The sequence below is a fragment of the Vigna unguiculata genome, chromosome 9 (genome assembly GCF_037176805.1).
Source record: "Vigna unguiculata cultivar grain cowpea cultivar isolate G323 ecotype 2 chromosome 9, ASM3717680v1, whole genome shotgun sequence".
Taxonomy (NCBI): domain Eukaryota; kingdom Viridiplantae; phylum Streptophyta; class Magnoliopsida; order Fabales; family Fabaceae; genus Vigna; species Vigna unguiculata.
The window spans coordinates 38,470,840-38,487,565 of NC_140800.1; the positions used below are offsets into that span (position 1 = coordinate 38,470,840).

Genomic DNA, 16,726 nt, shown 5'->3' on the forward strand with positions numbered 1-16,726 from the left:
AAACTCAACAAGAATTATGACCCAGAAAGGCAAATTCAAGTAAATAGCACATAAAGTATACCTTCATGAGATTGAGTATATGTCTAAGCACATCATCCCGCAAACCTTCCACCCAAAATAAATCAAACAGGCAATCAATGCACGTAAAACTATGTAGTATCAGCTTGGTATCTTTAGCTGCTGCTAGAAACTTGGCAAAGAACTCCATGCACACTTTCATGCAATTAAAGCTACTTCGTATAGTCACAGGTAAATTGCTTGTACATTGATCTTGCAACGATACTGATGCTTCCGTGGCACTTTTCTCATTGGAGGGAATCATGCTTCCTGGACTTCTATACTCATGCGCTTGAACACAGGCAACTTGTAGAACACGAGAAGCTGCACTCAAGGCCTTAAAGGAAGCAATTGTTCTCTCAGGGGAAAGCTGCAAGATCCGAATCAAACACCTCACAAGAACACATGCAATTTCAGGATTACAAGCACAATGCTCAAGTGCATCCAGCAAAGAAGACAATTCTCTCTGCAACAGAAACAAGGAATAAATACTTGTAGAATAATCAAATCATTAAATTCAATCATACAATCACAAGAATCTAAAAAGTATATACCCATGAAAGCTTGGTACATTTGATTTATATGCACCAGCTTGAGAAGCAGTATTACAATTATAAAAATATGGACTTGATCTTATATAATAGAAAATGTTTAGACTATAGACATATTATTAGGAACATTTTATAATAAAAAATTTAGAATATAAACGTATTATTCGGAACATTTTATTTATTCCCGTATCGTGTCTCGTCTATTTATTTCCTAAGGACAAATGTGCTATCTCAGAAACACATGGTTTTTTTAAATTAAAACTCATGCTAGGCATTATTATGATCCTTGGCATCTCAACTAGGCTGACACCCCAGAAACATCTATCATTTGTCATCACATGAAAATATCAAACAAAAGGAAAGATAGAAAGAACTCATGGGGGACCCAACCAAATCCATGAACAAAATCAGGCTAGCTATGAAGCTATGCACAATCTAAGAAGCCCTATAAATAGGAAAAAGATACTTATTATGATAAAAGTCCAAACTTATAAAAGTTGGTATAATCGTCTACCATTTAAACACTTCTCTAGAACACAGAACTAAACTCGCCAACTTATCAGCACAAAGATTTCCTTCCCGAAAAATGTGATTTACTTATTATGATAAAAGTCCAAACTTATAAAAGTTGGTATAACCGTCTACCATTTAAACACTTCTCTAGAAGACAGAACTAAACTCGTCAACTTATCAGCACAATGATTTCTTTCCCGACAAATGTCACACCTTAAAATCAATACCACTGTGCGCATGTCCTCCAACGACCTATAATAGACCATTCTACAACCTCTTGATGAGAGAAAGCTTTACAGACCAAGGTTGATTGAATCACATGTTTCTCTCTTTCTTTAGAGTTGAGTACTTAGAGATATACAATTTCAATGCGTTTGTGAGTATGAATATAAATTCATCCAAGCAAATTTAAATAAGAAAAGGGAAATAAAAGAACAAACCATGTTTTGTGTGTTTCCACTACATGTTGCAGCAAATTCAACAAATGAAATTATTTCCATCTGTAGATTATTAACCCCACTAACTTCTGCTGTATTACCGGTGCTCCTTGAAGCAGACAATATCTCAGACTTCTCATTGTATGCAAACATCTGTCCAGCAGATTCATCAGAACCGGATGGGAAATAGAAGAAATTTTCTGAAAACATAAGATCCCATATTCCCTCTTGGCGAAAAATTTCAAGTGACATGGGAGAAGAAGAGAGAAGGTTTCTAAATGCATTCAGAACTGTGTTCTGTAGAGCTGAAACAAAGATCCTGCAACATGGAAAGAAAATCAACATATCAAATATTAGTTCAATACATGAAGGTCCTACTTCTGAGATACATTAACAGATATACTTCACAGTACTTTTTTTTATAGTTTATTACATTTTTCAGGCTATGAAAAGGGAAAACACTGCAAGTCACAGGTATAGTTCACCTTAAATAGCTAGGCAAATCACTCTGACTTGAGCAAGTTTTTATGCAAGGAAATATTGTAAATAAAACCCTCATGACCCATTTGATTGACAATTCATAATATGCAGAGGAAACAGGCAATGCAAGTCGACCAGAAGATACTTGGACATGAAGAGATTTTGAACCCTCGGAAGCTAACAGAAATGAACAGAGACCTCTGCTCAACATAACAACATAATCATTCCAAATATCAGAAAAAGAAGCATGGGATGGAAGGCCAGAAGAAAGCACTGCTGCATCAGGTTTCACATAATTCTCATTTTCTCGAATGTCAAGACCAGGCATACCAACAGCATGCTCTACAGTAGAATCCTTCTCCTGTCCCAAATCTTGAAGCAGAAAAGCTGGTGAACAAAAACTATTAGCAAATTTATGCACCCTACCATTTTCACAAAGAAATTGCAAGCTGATCATATTGCCAAAGCTGTACGAATGTCAAGGTCTCAAGCATCACTTTTTCTTTAAATTTTAATGATATTCAAGTAGCAATCAGTCAAAAGAAAATCAACAAGTGAACAAAGGACAGCATTGTTCTATCTGCCATACTAAAAATTCAGGGAGGAATATACCAAAGAATGGCAACAAATACATCTCTAGAGAATACACACGTGAAATGTTTAGAAATGTCAATAGGCAATGAAGTTGGAAATTTTATGTTGTCCTATTTATTATTAAGCATATATCTGTTCATTGATGTATGAAGTTCAAAAAAAGGAGTATTCTAAAATTCACAACATCAGCAAATTGGGAAGGATACACTGCCTCCCTCAAAACTTCCAGAGAAAGAATATGAAGTTGAAATATTTTTTGCAATGGCTTATCATCCCTGCAAAAGACAAGCAAACCACTTTATCAAAGAATACAAGACAGACTGTATAGACTAACCATATAGATAATACAGTATTAATTCCCTGGGAGAGAAAGAAATATGAGAAATACCAAATACACTATCTTACATGTTAAATTGATACAAGCTAAAAAAAGTAGAGGGGATAACATGTTAAGGCCAAATACGTGTATTGTATACAGCAAACACAGATTGTGGTGAATGAAGTTTGTAGATTCACCAACATCAAGCTAGTCATGAAATTATTATCCACAAACTCAAACATCAAGACACATTATTAAATGACATTGGTTTTTCAATGTTTTATTTTTCTTTGCTTTTGTTTTCCTTGTATTTTATTTCATTTTCTGTAATTTTGAATTCCTTTTTCTTTTTTAGGTTTAGTATTAATTATTCAGTTCTGTCTTGTACATGTTGGTGGTTACACGACTCAGAAACCACCTACAAGCCGCTCTCAACCTCTCCTTTTATAAGTTCTGCTTTTCAGAACTGTTTGTACTGTAATGCATTTTAGTTTCTCGTTTCACTAAAACTCATTCACCTTTTTTGTACAGTCACAGAGTGTTTCAATGTTTCCTTTATTTTTTATCTCTAATACACAATCATTCCTCAAAAAAGAAAATACAGATACAGCAAGCTTAAAAAGAAACATCATCATATTTTCCACCAAATAAAATAAAGAATAATAGACTTGAGATATACCCAACAATACCTGAATCCATCTGCCAAAACAAGATTACGGTAAGTTTTTGCATAATTTGATGGAAATCCAAGACCATCCAGCAGCACTTCCAACCCTCCAATACTTCTAAAATGATTCTGGCCCCGAAGATTTGCAGATAAGGCCAATGAAAGAATTTTCAAGCACAGATAGAGAAGTGAATCATCCATCAATAGTTCTTTCAGGCTAAATCTTCTAATGACACGTAAGAGCTCTGAAAAATTAAGTTTCATGAATGGAAAATATATGATAATTGAACAAAAAACATAAAATAAGTCTAAAAATCTATTAAGCATGGAATTTCAATATACCATGAAATTCAATATTCATGAGATATAAAAAGAAACGTGTTACAGCTATTTAAAGATATGATAGGTCTGAAGAAAAATTAACGCTTGCGTGAATGTTAAGCCTAACCTTTCATCTTTATGTCACCAATATAATTTGTATTAATGTTTAATGTAAAAGAATATATTCAGCAAGACAAAAAAATGAATTATAAAGAGAAAGGATGACAAGCAATAATCCTGAACCAAAAAAAAAACAAAGAAAAGAACAGAAAACCAATGTGAGGTGCTCCTTAATCCAACAACATAACAGCTACTGAAAACCCATTAAAAAGCCATGTGTTTTACACCAAATAGACACAAAAAGCCAAATCATAGCGATGTGCCAAAATCCCTCAATATCCATTAGAAAGCCGCAGGGAATTGTTTTTTCAGTTTCCTCTCACTCAGATTGGGGTAACATCATCTGGTCAGCTGCTGTTCCAGAAGCAATGTCTTTTGTTTTATGGAAAAGTCTGCATAACAGAATGCCTACTGATACGGCCGTGCAGTGCATGGGTGTTCATCTTTGTTCAATGTGCTCCTAGTGTAGAAAAGAAGAGGCATATTTGTATCATTTGTTATGGGAGTGTTCTATGTATATTTGATCCTGGCTGAAGCAAATTTTAGATGATCTGAGTTTGGGTTCTCCAATGCTTCTAACCAACTTTTTAAAGCAAAAAAGTATACAGCCCTCTGGTTAAACTCATCAGGATGGCTGCAGTTTCTGCTGTTGTTTGGATTATTAGGCACATGAGAAATCACTCGAGATTTCAAAATCCTTTTCATTTTAATCACAGCAGTTCGTTCTATCACAAATTTGGTTAGACTGGTAGGTAATTTTTCAACCAAAATGATGCATAATACTGTATATGATTAAGGTTCTAAAATTTGTTGGCATCAATACTCAGCCTGGGAAAACATCTTCCTTTATGCAAGTTATTTGGAGGTTTCCAAGAGTAAATTGGATAAAAGTTAATATTGATAGAGCGGTTAGAGGGTCCAAGATTAGCTGCTTGTGCTTATATTTTTAGAGGACGTAGAGGGGAATATATTGGCAGCTTCTCTTCTTCTTTTTTGCATTCATAATTTCATGTATGCAGAATTTATGGGAGCTATTTATGCTGTAGAGCATGCTTGGAATGTTGGGTTTACTAAACTTTGGATGGAGTGTGATTCAGATCTTGTTTGTCAAGCTTTCTCATCCCCATGGATGGTTCCTTCAATGATAAGAGGAAGATGGAGAAAATGTTTTAAGATTTGTAATGATAGAGTTTAAAATTTCACATATTTTTAGGGAAGGAATCACTATGCTGATAAATTGACTAATTTAGGCTTGGATAACATGGAAAATTTTAAATGGTACATTGTTATGCCTCTTGTTATCAGTTTAGACATTTTTCATAACAGATATCAACCTCCTATGTTTGGGAAAGTTCAGCTTATTGGGAACTTTGGTCTTGTATTTTTTGCTCATGGGTTTGGTTTGGCCCCCATGGTTTCTTTATGTTATTCTTCCTTTTCATCCATAATATTTTTCATGTCACGGCAAATCATAGATGTACTTTGGGATGTTAGCCTAGTTGAGATGTTAAAGTATATAGTGATTCCTAGCATGAGTTTTTATTTAAAAAAACAAAAAGATGGTCATCAGCCCACACACCTATTTAAATTTTAGCATATGTTCACAAGTAAAAAGAAAATTTGAAACAATAGGCGCCTATTTTATTTTATAAAACTCATGTTAGGTATCACTACTATGTACTTTGGCATATCAACTATGTTGACACCCCAAAGTACATCTACCATTTTCCATCATATGAAAAATTATTAAACAAAAAGAAGAACGAAGAAACAATAGGGGCCCATTTGTATGTTAGTGGAACTATAGTAACCTGAAGAACAGTTTATTTAACCAGCAGCATTTTAATAATATTTTCCGAATTAATTGTATCCTCCATGCATCTATATTTACATAGTGCACATATTCATGCCAAATTAGAATATTAGTAACTAAAACCACTAAATGCCTAATAGCATCAAAATATACAATAATAACAGATGCCTACCTTACCTACTAACCAATTTAAGCCACCAGCTTCCATCACAGAAACAATTGCTTTCTGCCGCCAATGTAACCTTGCTTCAGTAGACAAAACCTTCGAACTATTTGAAGAGATGATTGGAGTCTCAGCATGTGAAATAAAACCCAAAAGACTGCAGAATAACTCATCCCTTTTGTCTATATTTGAACCTAAATCAATGAAAATATAAATTATTGACACAACATATGTTAAAATTTGTTGGAGCAGCTTCATTTTCTCAACAGCAGAGTCGGAACAATTAGCATCAGCAGAAAGGGTTTGACTTATGGTTTTAAGTTGAACCACAGCCCCTGTAACAAATTGAACACAAAAAAGGAATTTCCATTACTTTCCCACAAGAACGCAGACATTAGAGAATAAAAAAAGGCAATTAATGATAGAATCTTCAAAACATAGACTTATGAACAGCGAAAAACAAGATTTGGAAATTAAATCCTATAAAAATTCAGGAATTGATTTCATATTGAGTTCATAAATAAAAACAAACTAGAAGCAGATCTATGCTTTGCACACAATCGGAGAGAAAAGGAGCATGTGTTAAATGGGAAAAAAGCAGTGAGCACAAACTACATGTGGAATGACACATGGCAGTAGTTGGATGCTTTTATAGTAGTATACTAATTAAAACATCATTATTGTAAATAGGGGATTATTAGGATAAAAATATCCTAATATCTCCCAGTAATTAGGAAAAATATCCCTAGAATTAACACATTCATTTCAGCAGATTTTATTTTCCTGTAATTAATAAAATATTTCCTTATTCCCTCTCATTATTCAAGTATAATGCACAGTAGTATATGTAAGAAGATACGATAAATTTATAAAGAAACAATATGCAGATCACACTAAGATCAGTTAAAATTTATTACAGTTTTCAGAAAACATCATCCACAGAAGTAATCAAAATCATAAACAAAAGAAGAAAATCATTAGTCATATAGCATTGATTGTACCTTTCATTAAGGCCGTAAGTTTTCGAATTCCACCATAGTATCCAAAAACTCTGCAATTGTATAATGAATGGGCAATAATTTTCAACGCATCCAAAATAAAAAATCCTTCAGAAGTAATAAATAATTTTGCAGCAGCCCCGGAAAAATCTGTCAATGATTGCCCCAAGCTGGAGTTCACTGAAAGGAAAGGAAAGCATGAATTACTACAGCTACAGCAATAACATGTAGCATTTCAAGATTTTTAGGTTAAACATCATTTTGTATTAAAGAGAAAAGGTTTGTGACTACAACAAACAAAAGTTTAAAAGGTAATGAAAAACAGTTGATACCATGTGTACCCCTTCTTGCATCTATTTTATATATAATGGTTCCTAACTTTAATATGGTAGCATCCATAAACTTATTTCGACTTCCCTGTAGTGTAAACCACTTAAGCTTACAAGGGCAGAAAGTGAAGTAAATAATGACAACAATGGCAATGATTGGCAACTTACAATCACTAACTAGTGAGATTAATTGTGTGACCTCTTCTATTAATACCCGAATGACTTCAACAGGATGTCCAGCCGAGCAGCCAACAATCACATCATCAGAAGATGATAAACTCTCAACAGAAGCAGACTCTAATAATATGCCAGAATTCACAGGTTCCCAATCTTTGTAGTGAATTACAAATTGCTTCATGAAAACATTAAGCAATCTCTTTTTCTCCACCTAGAACATTAAGATCATATGAAGCAAATTTACTAAATAGACATCTAATTTTGTGAGGGAAATACATATAAAGCAATGCATTTAGCATTATTCTTGATCAATGCAAAAACACAAAGAATGCAGGTTAATTTATGTTTAATAATAGGTTGGTAAACAACACCTACAGAAAACATATCTACCTGACTTAAATGCATATATGAATTTCTTAAGAAATAGTTAATATGAAGTTCGCCAAGCTTCAGAAAAGTAAGTATTTAATAAGTATAAATCCAACCATACCTTATCATCAGCTTTCTCATATCGCTCCCATAGTGTATTTACAATTGCCTCATCACCAGAACCACTGGAAAATGTAAAAAATTAAACAAACTCAAGCAAGGAAAAATGGATTGAAACACTGTTAACACGAATAATTCCCTCTTCCTCTGTCTTATTCTCTTGTAAACCACCCCAACTTACTTTTAATTTCTCGATTTATCCCCTCTTTTAATTTGCAATTATTTGGTCCAAATATTTGCAAATCTTGCTCTGGAAAGGCTTGTAGTGTTGCTTCTCTATTGTTCTAAAAATGTTTTCTGAAGGAAACAGCCAATGCTGGTGACATGAGAAGGGATTGGGCAGCATCTTGTTTTTCTTTGCTTTAAAATCTTCTAGTTCTTAACCACCTTATTGTTACCTAACCCCTCAATTGTACTTTCACATCTTAACAAAATATCTTTATATAGACCACCACTACCCATAACAAATATCTTATGAAACAACGGCAATATTTGGCAAGTCTACATAGTCATGTATGCATGAAATAAACAAAAAATAAAATAAATGTCACCATGCCTTGCACATAAGAAATACATATTTAAGTAAAAAGTAACTCATGTGTCATACCAGATTACAGAATCTAACAACATTCTCTTCTATGATCTCAAGCAACATCGAAATTACACCAATGAAGGTCACCATATATATCAAAAATGTTGAAAGCTTTTATATATAAGTACCATCTAACTTTTAAAGCTCTAACATGCACTAAAACAAACTACTTAATGTGGTACTTAAGTCGTCAAACTCTCTCTTACAATGGACTAGTCTATTAAATCCTACTCTCCTCATGTGCATAAATCCTAACAATTGATAATTTTGCCATGAGTTAGGCTTCAAGAAGGAAAACATACAAGTTGTAGTAAGTTGAAAGTCAAATATTGATAGATGGGTGATTAACAAAAGGTACATCAGATTAATGTCAATAGAATGAAAATCATTGTAGAAATCGTCTCTTAAAGCTTCATTTAACAGAATACAAGCTTCATGTGGTACTTAAGCCTTCATGTGGTACTTAAGCCTTCATGTGGTACTTAAGCCTTCATGTGGTACTTAAGCCTTCATGTAGTACTTAAGCCTTCATGTAGTACTTAAGCCTTGAGGTTCTTCCACCTAATGAACTAGTTTATCGGATCCTCTTAGCCCTAAGAGCACTCCAAGGTGCCTTCTCAAACATATCATATGCCATACAATAACAAGTTTCAAAAATATCTAAAATGCACGAGATAATCAAGGTAGTATTATTCCAAAAGATAATAGTCACTCACTACATGGGATTCCTTCTTTGGTACAACTTATATTTATCATTTAGTCTATAAAAATAATCTTAATAAAGCACCGTGTCTGTCCTCGTTTTTTACTAGAGGACAAATGTTCAATTAAATAATCACGTAATTTCACAAACCAACACAACCAATCTCAAGAGGGATGACACCTGCAAGCCCACTGCTACTTATGGCAATCTGTATTCGTAAAATATGATATTAATAGCCCCTAAGAGTTTGTCTAACATACTTTATTCTTTGTGCATCAGAACACTAAATGAGAGATTACATAATGAAACTCCTATTCTGAAACTCTACTCGATTATAAATTATAGAAAAAGGATAGCAAGTGCAACCTTGACTACTTGCTAAACACTCTGAGGACACTTGATGATAATTACAAGACAAAACCCTTTGAAAAATGTATTGTTACCTAAAGCGAATCTTGGGCCCAGGAGGAGAGCACTTTTGACCTTGGAAACCTGAAGACTCGCCAGTATGCCCAGCAGAAGTTCTTCTAATAAGGTCGGCAACACCTTTGACGATATTCATCCTTCCTCACCAAGATCAGCTCAGCGTTGAGACTTCACAAACCAATCAAAGGTTCCACCCATCACTCTCTTGAAACCACCTTTCTAGCTCAAAGAAACCAATCCAATCCAATCAGCAGTAATAAGATTACACAATCTAGTCGAGTATTGCACAAAGATTAACGATGACAACAAAAAAAAAAAGCAAGTGAAAATCACTTACTCAAAAAAAAGACTTGCAACCTCAACATACATTTCTCATTCGAACTTCAACCTCCCTTTTCAGCTCACTGATCAGATATTATTTCAATGAATTGAATTAACTCTGTCAGGAATCATCTCACTGATTAGCAACGGATTCTCAACGGATTCTGAACATTTCAAGAATACGAAGAATTCAACACACATCATTCTCATAAACATAAAATATTGCATTAAACGTCGAAAAAAAAAAGGTGAAAATCAATAAATATCACAAACCAATCAAAGGTTCCACACATCACTATCTTGAAACCACTTTTCTAGCTCAAAGAAACCAATCACCAGCAAGATTATCGAACTCGCGGGTTGACTCGTAAACCCGTACGAGTCTGCGAGTCATGACACTGTTGACGAGTTAACTCGCATATAAACTCGTTATTTTTCAAACTCGGAGTTAACTCGCTGACTCGTACCAGACTCGTGAGTTTGAGAACGAGTTACCGAGTTCAAAAAACGGGATGAAATGACAGAAAAACATGTCGTTGGCATTCAGATTTTAAGCCCAAATTAAAACCCCAACGACTCAAATCGAAAATCCAATTGTAAGCAGAGATCGAAGCCCAAATCCCAAATGGAAAACCCTAATCGAACGTTGACCTATTTCGTGATCTCGAGTTTGATCTTCATCACCTTCGACGCCGTAGCTCCGCTCGTCAACGTCGCAGTTCCGATCGCTTCGCGCCGCAGCTCCGTCGGGTCTCTGGTTCAGCGGCGTCACTGCTCCCTTTTCTTTTCCCTCTTTCGTTGTTCCCTCGTGCGTACGTATTCCCTTCTTCTCTTTCTCCTTTTACTAAACATTATATCTGGCTTTTATTTTTCCATTTCATTTTTTTTATTTTTCTGACTTTTGTGTTTGCTGCTGTTACGCGTGTATATATATATATATATATATATATATATATATATATATATATATATATATATATATATATATATATATATATATATATATATATATATTTGCCTTAATTTCTTTTAAAATGTTCGTTTATCTTATATGTTGAAGTCGTGTTTTAATATTTTAATTTATTTATTACATAAATATATCTTTTAATGCATTTTTTTATAAAATACATATTTTATTTTATATTTCTATATTCTTTAATAATATTAGTGTATACACATGTGCGATGTATTTTTTATATATAAATGACAGTATATTAATACGTGATAATAATATAATGTTATTAAGTTAATATACAAAATAAATTTATATTTACTAAAAATGAAGTGAATAAAGAGATAAGAGAAATCCTAGATAAACAAAAAAAAAAGATAAACAATTTTATAAAAAATAAGTAAAAGTAATCATTAATTTAAAAAATTCAATAAATAATTATATTGGAAAGGGTAAAATCGGTATTATAAAATGTGGATATAAAAAAGGAAATGTTTTATATATATATATATATATATATATATATATATATATATATATATATATACACACACACACGTGTGTGTATATATTATGTAGTTTTGTTTTTTTTATTTTATTTATTATATTTCTGGTTTTTTAGAAAAATAAATAATTTTATTTTAGTCGATTGAAACTGGTTTAGAAGTGGGATTGGGACTGGGACAACTTCAAATTCTTGTGATGCCAATGTTAATGCATCTTCACTTGCTAGACCTTCTAGATCTATAAGTAAAAAGATTATTGGAGCCAAAAAAGTTGAAGTTATTTATGTTTTGTGTTTTGTATTAATTAATATGTTTGTTGTAATTTGAACTTATATAACAATCATGTGTGTTGAACTAAGTTATTTTACAATTATTGAACTACTCATTACTATTTGCATTAATGTGTGGTGATTAAATTCTAAATTGATATGATATTATATACATTTTTTCATACGAAGTAGGGGTGTAGTAGAGATTTACGAGTCTACGAGTCGGGTCTACGAGTCGAGTCTATGAAGCTCTCACGAGTTTAAGTAGACTATCGAGTTTGATAACCTTGATCACCAGTAGTAAGATTACATAATCTAGTTGAGTGTTGCACAATGATTACCGATAACAAAAAAAAAGAGCAAGTGGAAATCATTTACTCAAAAAAAAACTTGCAAAATCACATTGCATTTCTCATTCGAACTTCAACATCCCTTTTCACCTCACTAATCACAAATTATTTCAATGAATTGAATTAGCTATGAATAAAATCATCTCACCCACTAAATAGCAACGGATTCTGAACATTTCAACAATATAAAGAATTCAACATAAAATGCACACGTCATTCTCGAAAACAGACAATACTCCATTAAACGTTCAAAAGAGGGGGGAATCAATAATCATCACAAACCAATCAAAGGTTCCACCCATCACTCTCTTGAAACCACCTTTCTAGCTCAAAGAAACCAATCATCAGTAGTAAGATTACACAATCTAATTGTGTTGCACAATGATTACCGATGAAAAAAAAAGAGCAAGTGAAAATCATTTACTAAAAAAAAAGACTTGCAAAATCACATTACATTTCTCACTCGAACTTCAACCTCCCTTTTCAGCTCACTGATCAGAGATTATTTCAATGAATTGAATTAGTTGTGTTAGGGATCATCCCACTCACTAATTAGCAACGGATTCTAAACATTTCAAGAATATAAAGAATTCAACGTAAAATGCACATGTCATTCTACGAAACAGAAAATACTCCATTAAACGTCAAAAAGAAAGGTGGAAAATCAATAATCGTCACACACCAATCAAATGTTCCACCCATCACTCTCTTAAAACAACCTTTCTAACTCAAAGAAACCAATCACCAATAATAAGATTAAAAAATCTAGTTGAGTGTTACACAATGATTACCGATGACAACAACAAAAAATAGCAAGTGAAAATCACTTACCCAAAAAAGAGACTTGCAACCTCACCATACATTTCTCACTCAAACTTCAACCTCCCTTTTCAGCTCACTGATCAGAGATTATTTCAATGGATTGAATTAGCTATGTTAGGGATCATCCCACTCACTGATTAGCAACGGATTATGAACATTTCAAGAATATAAAGAATTCAACGTAAAATGCACACGTCATTCTCAAAAACAGAAAATACTCCACTAAATGTCAAAAAGATAGGGGGAAATCAATAATCGTCACAAATCAATCAAAGGTTCCACCCATCACTCTCTTGAAACCACCTTTCTAGCTCAAAGAAACCAATCACCAGTAGTAAGATTACACAATCTAGTTGAGTGTTGCATAATGATTACCAATGAAAAAAAAAAAGAGCAAGCGAAAATCACTTACTCAAAAAAGAGACTTGCAAAATCACCATACATTTCTCACTCGAACTTCAACCTCCCTTTTCAGCTCACTGATCATAGATTATTTCAATGAATTGAATTAGCTTTGTCAGGGATCATCCCACTCACTGATTAACAACGAATTCTGAACATTTCAAGAATATAAAGAATTCAATGTAAAATGTACATGTCATTCTCGAAAACAAAAAGTACTCCATTAATCGTCGAAAAGAAAGGGGGGAAATCAATAATCGATGTGGAGCATGTATACCTTAATAGTGAGACAAAATCAAGAATCAAAAGTTTTAGGGTTTGTAAATAGAGATCGAAAATAACAATTATGGAAGCTTCAATATAATTCCCTCTTCTCTCTTTTAAAATTTTCGTCGGAGCTACTTTAATAACGTCGATAACGAAATTGTCATCGTTGTAAGAAGAATATGATATGACAAATGCATGAAAAAACGGAAAACACTAAAAAGCAAATCCCAAATACTCGTTTAATTTCGGTGTTGCCCTTCTAATTTTTTTTTTCTTTTCGATGTTCTTTTCATTTTCTAATCATTTTCTTAATTCAATTTACTACTTTCATTCCACTGTGAAAATTAAAAATTACGAAATAATATTTGATATTTAATTATTTAGTATGGAAGAAATAGGTAAAAAACAATTAAGACATATTATTAAATTATACGTAAAAAAAAGTAATAAGTTGAAAAATAAAAGACAACTAAATATAAAATTAATTTACTCGAAAAATTCATTAATTTCAATCCATACGAGAAAGAAATGACTTAAAACATGTAAAATTTGAAGAGAAACAAACTTCAAGATCCCGTATACATCTATTAAAAATTAATAAAATTAAAATATTAATATTAAAAAAAATCCACATTTCTTTTCCATTTCATCATACAATTACATCTTCAAAAAATATTTTAATAGTTTTGTAACTATTATAATATTTTTTTAATTTTACATCACTATTTTTTAATTATTATAATATTTGTAACTATTTATATTTAAATGCAAAAAAATTAAAAATTAAAAATAAAAATTAAATAATAAATAACTATATTTTAATATTTTTAAGAATTTTAAAAAGATTTGTTTTTTTAGAAAAATTAAAGACCATACATTTCAAAAGTTCAAGTCTTCATATTTTAAATCTTCACCCGAGAGACTCATCTTTCAATTGTCAACAAAATAATTTTTTTTTTTGCTTTTTAATGAAAATTTTAAAATGTTTATTTTATGTAAGAGATATATTAATTAAAATTTTCAAAAAATATTTTTATCCGTTATATTAATTTATAATATAATTAATGAATAGAGATAATTATTTGAGTATTTCCTTTCGAAGAATATAGCAATAAATAATGTGTCAATCCATGTCAATTTAGTATGAAGGACTGTACATCAACTTAATTTTCAAAATTAATATCAACTTAAAAATATTTAAAATAATAAACAAATTAAAAAATGCTGATAAGAGAACAAAAGTACTATTAACTTGATGAAAAACAAAATTACTTACTAATAACAGTGAGAAAAATAATTATTGAGCATTTTAGACCATTTTAATCATTATTTCTACCTTTTTACTTTTTTCTTATACATACATGATTCGGAAAATAAATTTCACAGACATGACAACACATGAATAATTGATTTATCACTTTAAAATACGTTATCATCAGATGATGAGACGGCAACGATATTTGACCGAGATGTTGAAAGAGGACATGGAATGGAAGTAAAAGAATCATGCAAAAACAATGAAAAGAATGAAAATAGAAGATTTCAATAATTCTAAATTGAAATGCTTAAAATTATATTATTTTATCTTTTAAATAGTTTATTTAGATAAAGTAATTTAAATATTTTATATTTTATTTTATTAGCAAAATTTTATTTAAAAAATATTTGGATAACTCTCATTTATATTTTAGTTTGGGTAAACATAGCTCGATTTTTGGTCTGAGTTGTCTTGTTCCAACTTTCGATCAAATTGACTTATCCTAGTCTTTAGTTTTGATCGACTTATATTGACCTTTGGTTCGAGTCAACCTGTATTGATTTTTGGTCGAGACATGACATTCATCCTATGCTGACTCGTTTTGACCTTTGACTCGAGTCACATGGGCTTGATCCTCGGTTTGAATCAGCTGGACTTGACCTTCGACTTGTGTTGACTACATTTGACCTTCGCCCAAGATCGACTCAACTTGATCTTTAGTATGAGCAAACTCGTCTTGACCCTACTATCATAATGACACGTCTTGACCTTCAGTCTACGATGACCTATCTTGATCTTCAACCTGTATCAACATGTCTTAACTTTTAAGCCAATCGACTTATCTTAACCTTAGTCATTATAGACTTGACTCGTAATTCATCAAGACTGATTTGCCTCAACCTTCAAGACAAACCGTTTTTTATATACATTGTTGTTTCTTGTAAAATTAATTTTCATGAATTTATATTTATTTAGTTAAAATAATTTATATGATAATTATTTTAATAAGTTAGAAAAATAAAATAAAATCTGGTTATATAAATATTCATTTTTCTAATTCAAATCAATTCCCTTAATTCATCTTATTCTTTATTCTTTGTTTACTATACATTTATCATTATTTTTTTTTCAAAACTAAAAATTTTAATACTAAGTAATTTATTTTTTCTGATCATTAAATATAATTTAAATAATTAATACCATCAACAAAAAATTATATAATTTGAATCTGAATTTAAATTTAAATTTTTGAATGTTATACCTTTCGTATTTATTTATTTTTTATAAAATTCTATTCCGCAATTATATATTTTGCTATATTTTAAATTTGTATGTATATTTTTTCTAATTAAATCAGTTTTTTTAAAAAAGTTCTGTACTTTTTTTATATTTGTTTAAAATAATATTTTAAAAACTAATCCAAATGTTTTACATTTATATTACTATTTTTTTTTATTTTATATTAAACTTCTTTTCAAAAAAATTCACCTAAAATCATATTAGTATTTAATTTAATTTTTCTAACTTATTACATACAAAATAAATTGCATACATTATTTTAACCAAATAAATATACATTTATAAAAATTAATTTTACAAAAAAAATTTATGAAATTTTTTTATTATCATAATTACAATATATTTAAATTATTTTATTTATTATAATCGTTTTTCAAATTCTTTATTTTAATTTATACATATTAAATTAAACATTTTTTAAATTTATATTCACATGAGTTTATAAAAAATATAAATTTTTAATAAAGTAATTAATTATAAATAAATATAAAATATATAAAATTAGAAAAAAATATTGTTAAGAATTCATTC

At 31.0% G+C, this 16,726-nt stretch overlaps 1 protein-coding gene across 14 annotated transcripts in view; it reads right to left on the minus strand.

Annotated features, from left to right (window-relative positions):
* LOC114164076 (binding protein) overlaps positions 1 to 10,947 on the minus strand; it is a 46,946-nt gene extending 35,999 nt beyond the window's left edge. For 3 of the 14 annotated variants that reach the window (XM_028048572.2, XM_028048569.2, XM_028048567.2), the window contains exons 1-12: positions 10,722 to 10,941; positions 10,087 to 10,234; positions 9,767 to 9,968; positions 8,030 to 8,093; positions 7,531 to 7,750; positions 7,037 to 7,213; positions 6,050 to 6,370; positions 3,641 to 3,863; positions 2,839 to 2,907; positions 2,044 to 2,505; positions 1,562 to 1,877; positions 62 to 523 (exon numbers count right to left, since the gene is read on the minus strand). In XM_028048572.2, the coding sequence (XP_027904373.1) occupies positions 62 to 523; positions 1,562 to 1,877; positions 2,044 to 2,505; positions 2,839 to 2,907; positions 3,641 to 3,863; positions 6,050 to 6,370; positions 7,037 to 7,213; positions 7,531 to 7,750; positions 8,030 to 8,093; positions 9,767 to 9,885 (2,433 nt within the window). In that variant the 5' untranslated portion in view covers positions 9,886 to 9,968; positions 10,087 to 10,234; positions 10,722 to 10,941. Of the gene's footprint in view, positions 1 to 61; positions 524 to 1,561; positions 1,878 to 2,043; positions 2,506 to 2,838; positions 2,908 to 3,640; positions 3,864 to 6,044; positions 6,371 to 7,036; positions 7,214 to 7,530; positions 7,751 to 8,029; positions 8,094 to 9,766; positions 9,973 to 10,086; positions 10,235 to 10,721 lie in introns of those variants that run through there. The other 11 variants (XM_028048568.2, XM_028048562.2, XM_028048574.2 and 8 more) reach the window with 9 other exon arrangements.
* Positions 10,948 to 16,726: the final 5,779 nt, after the last annotated feature.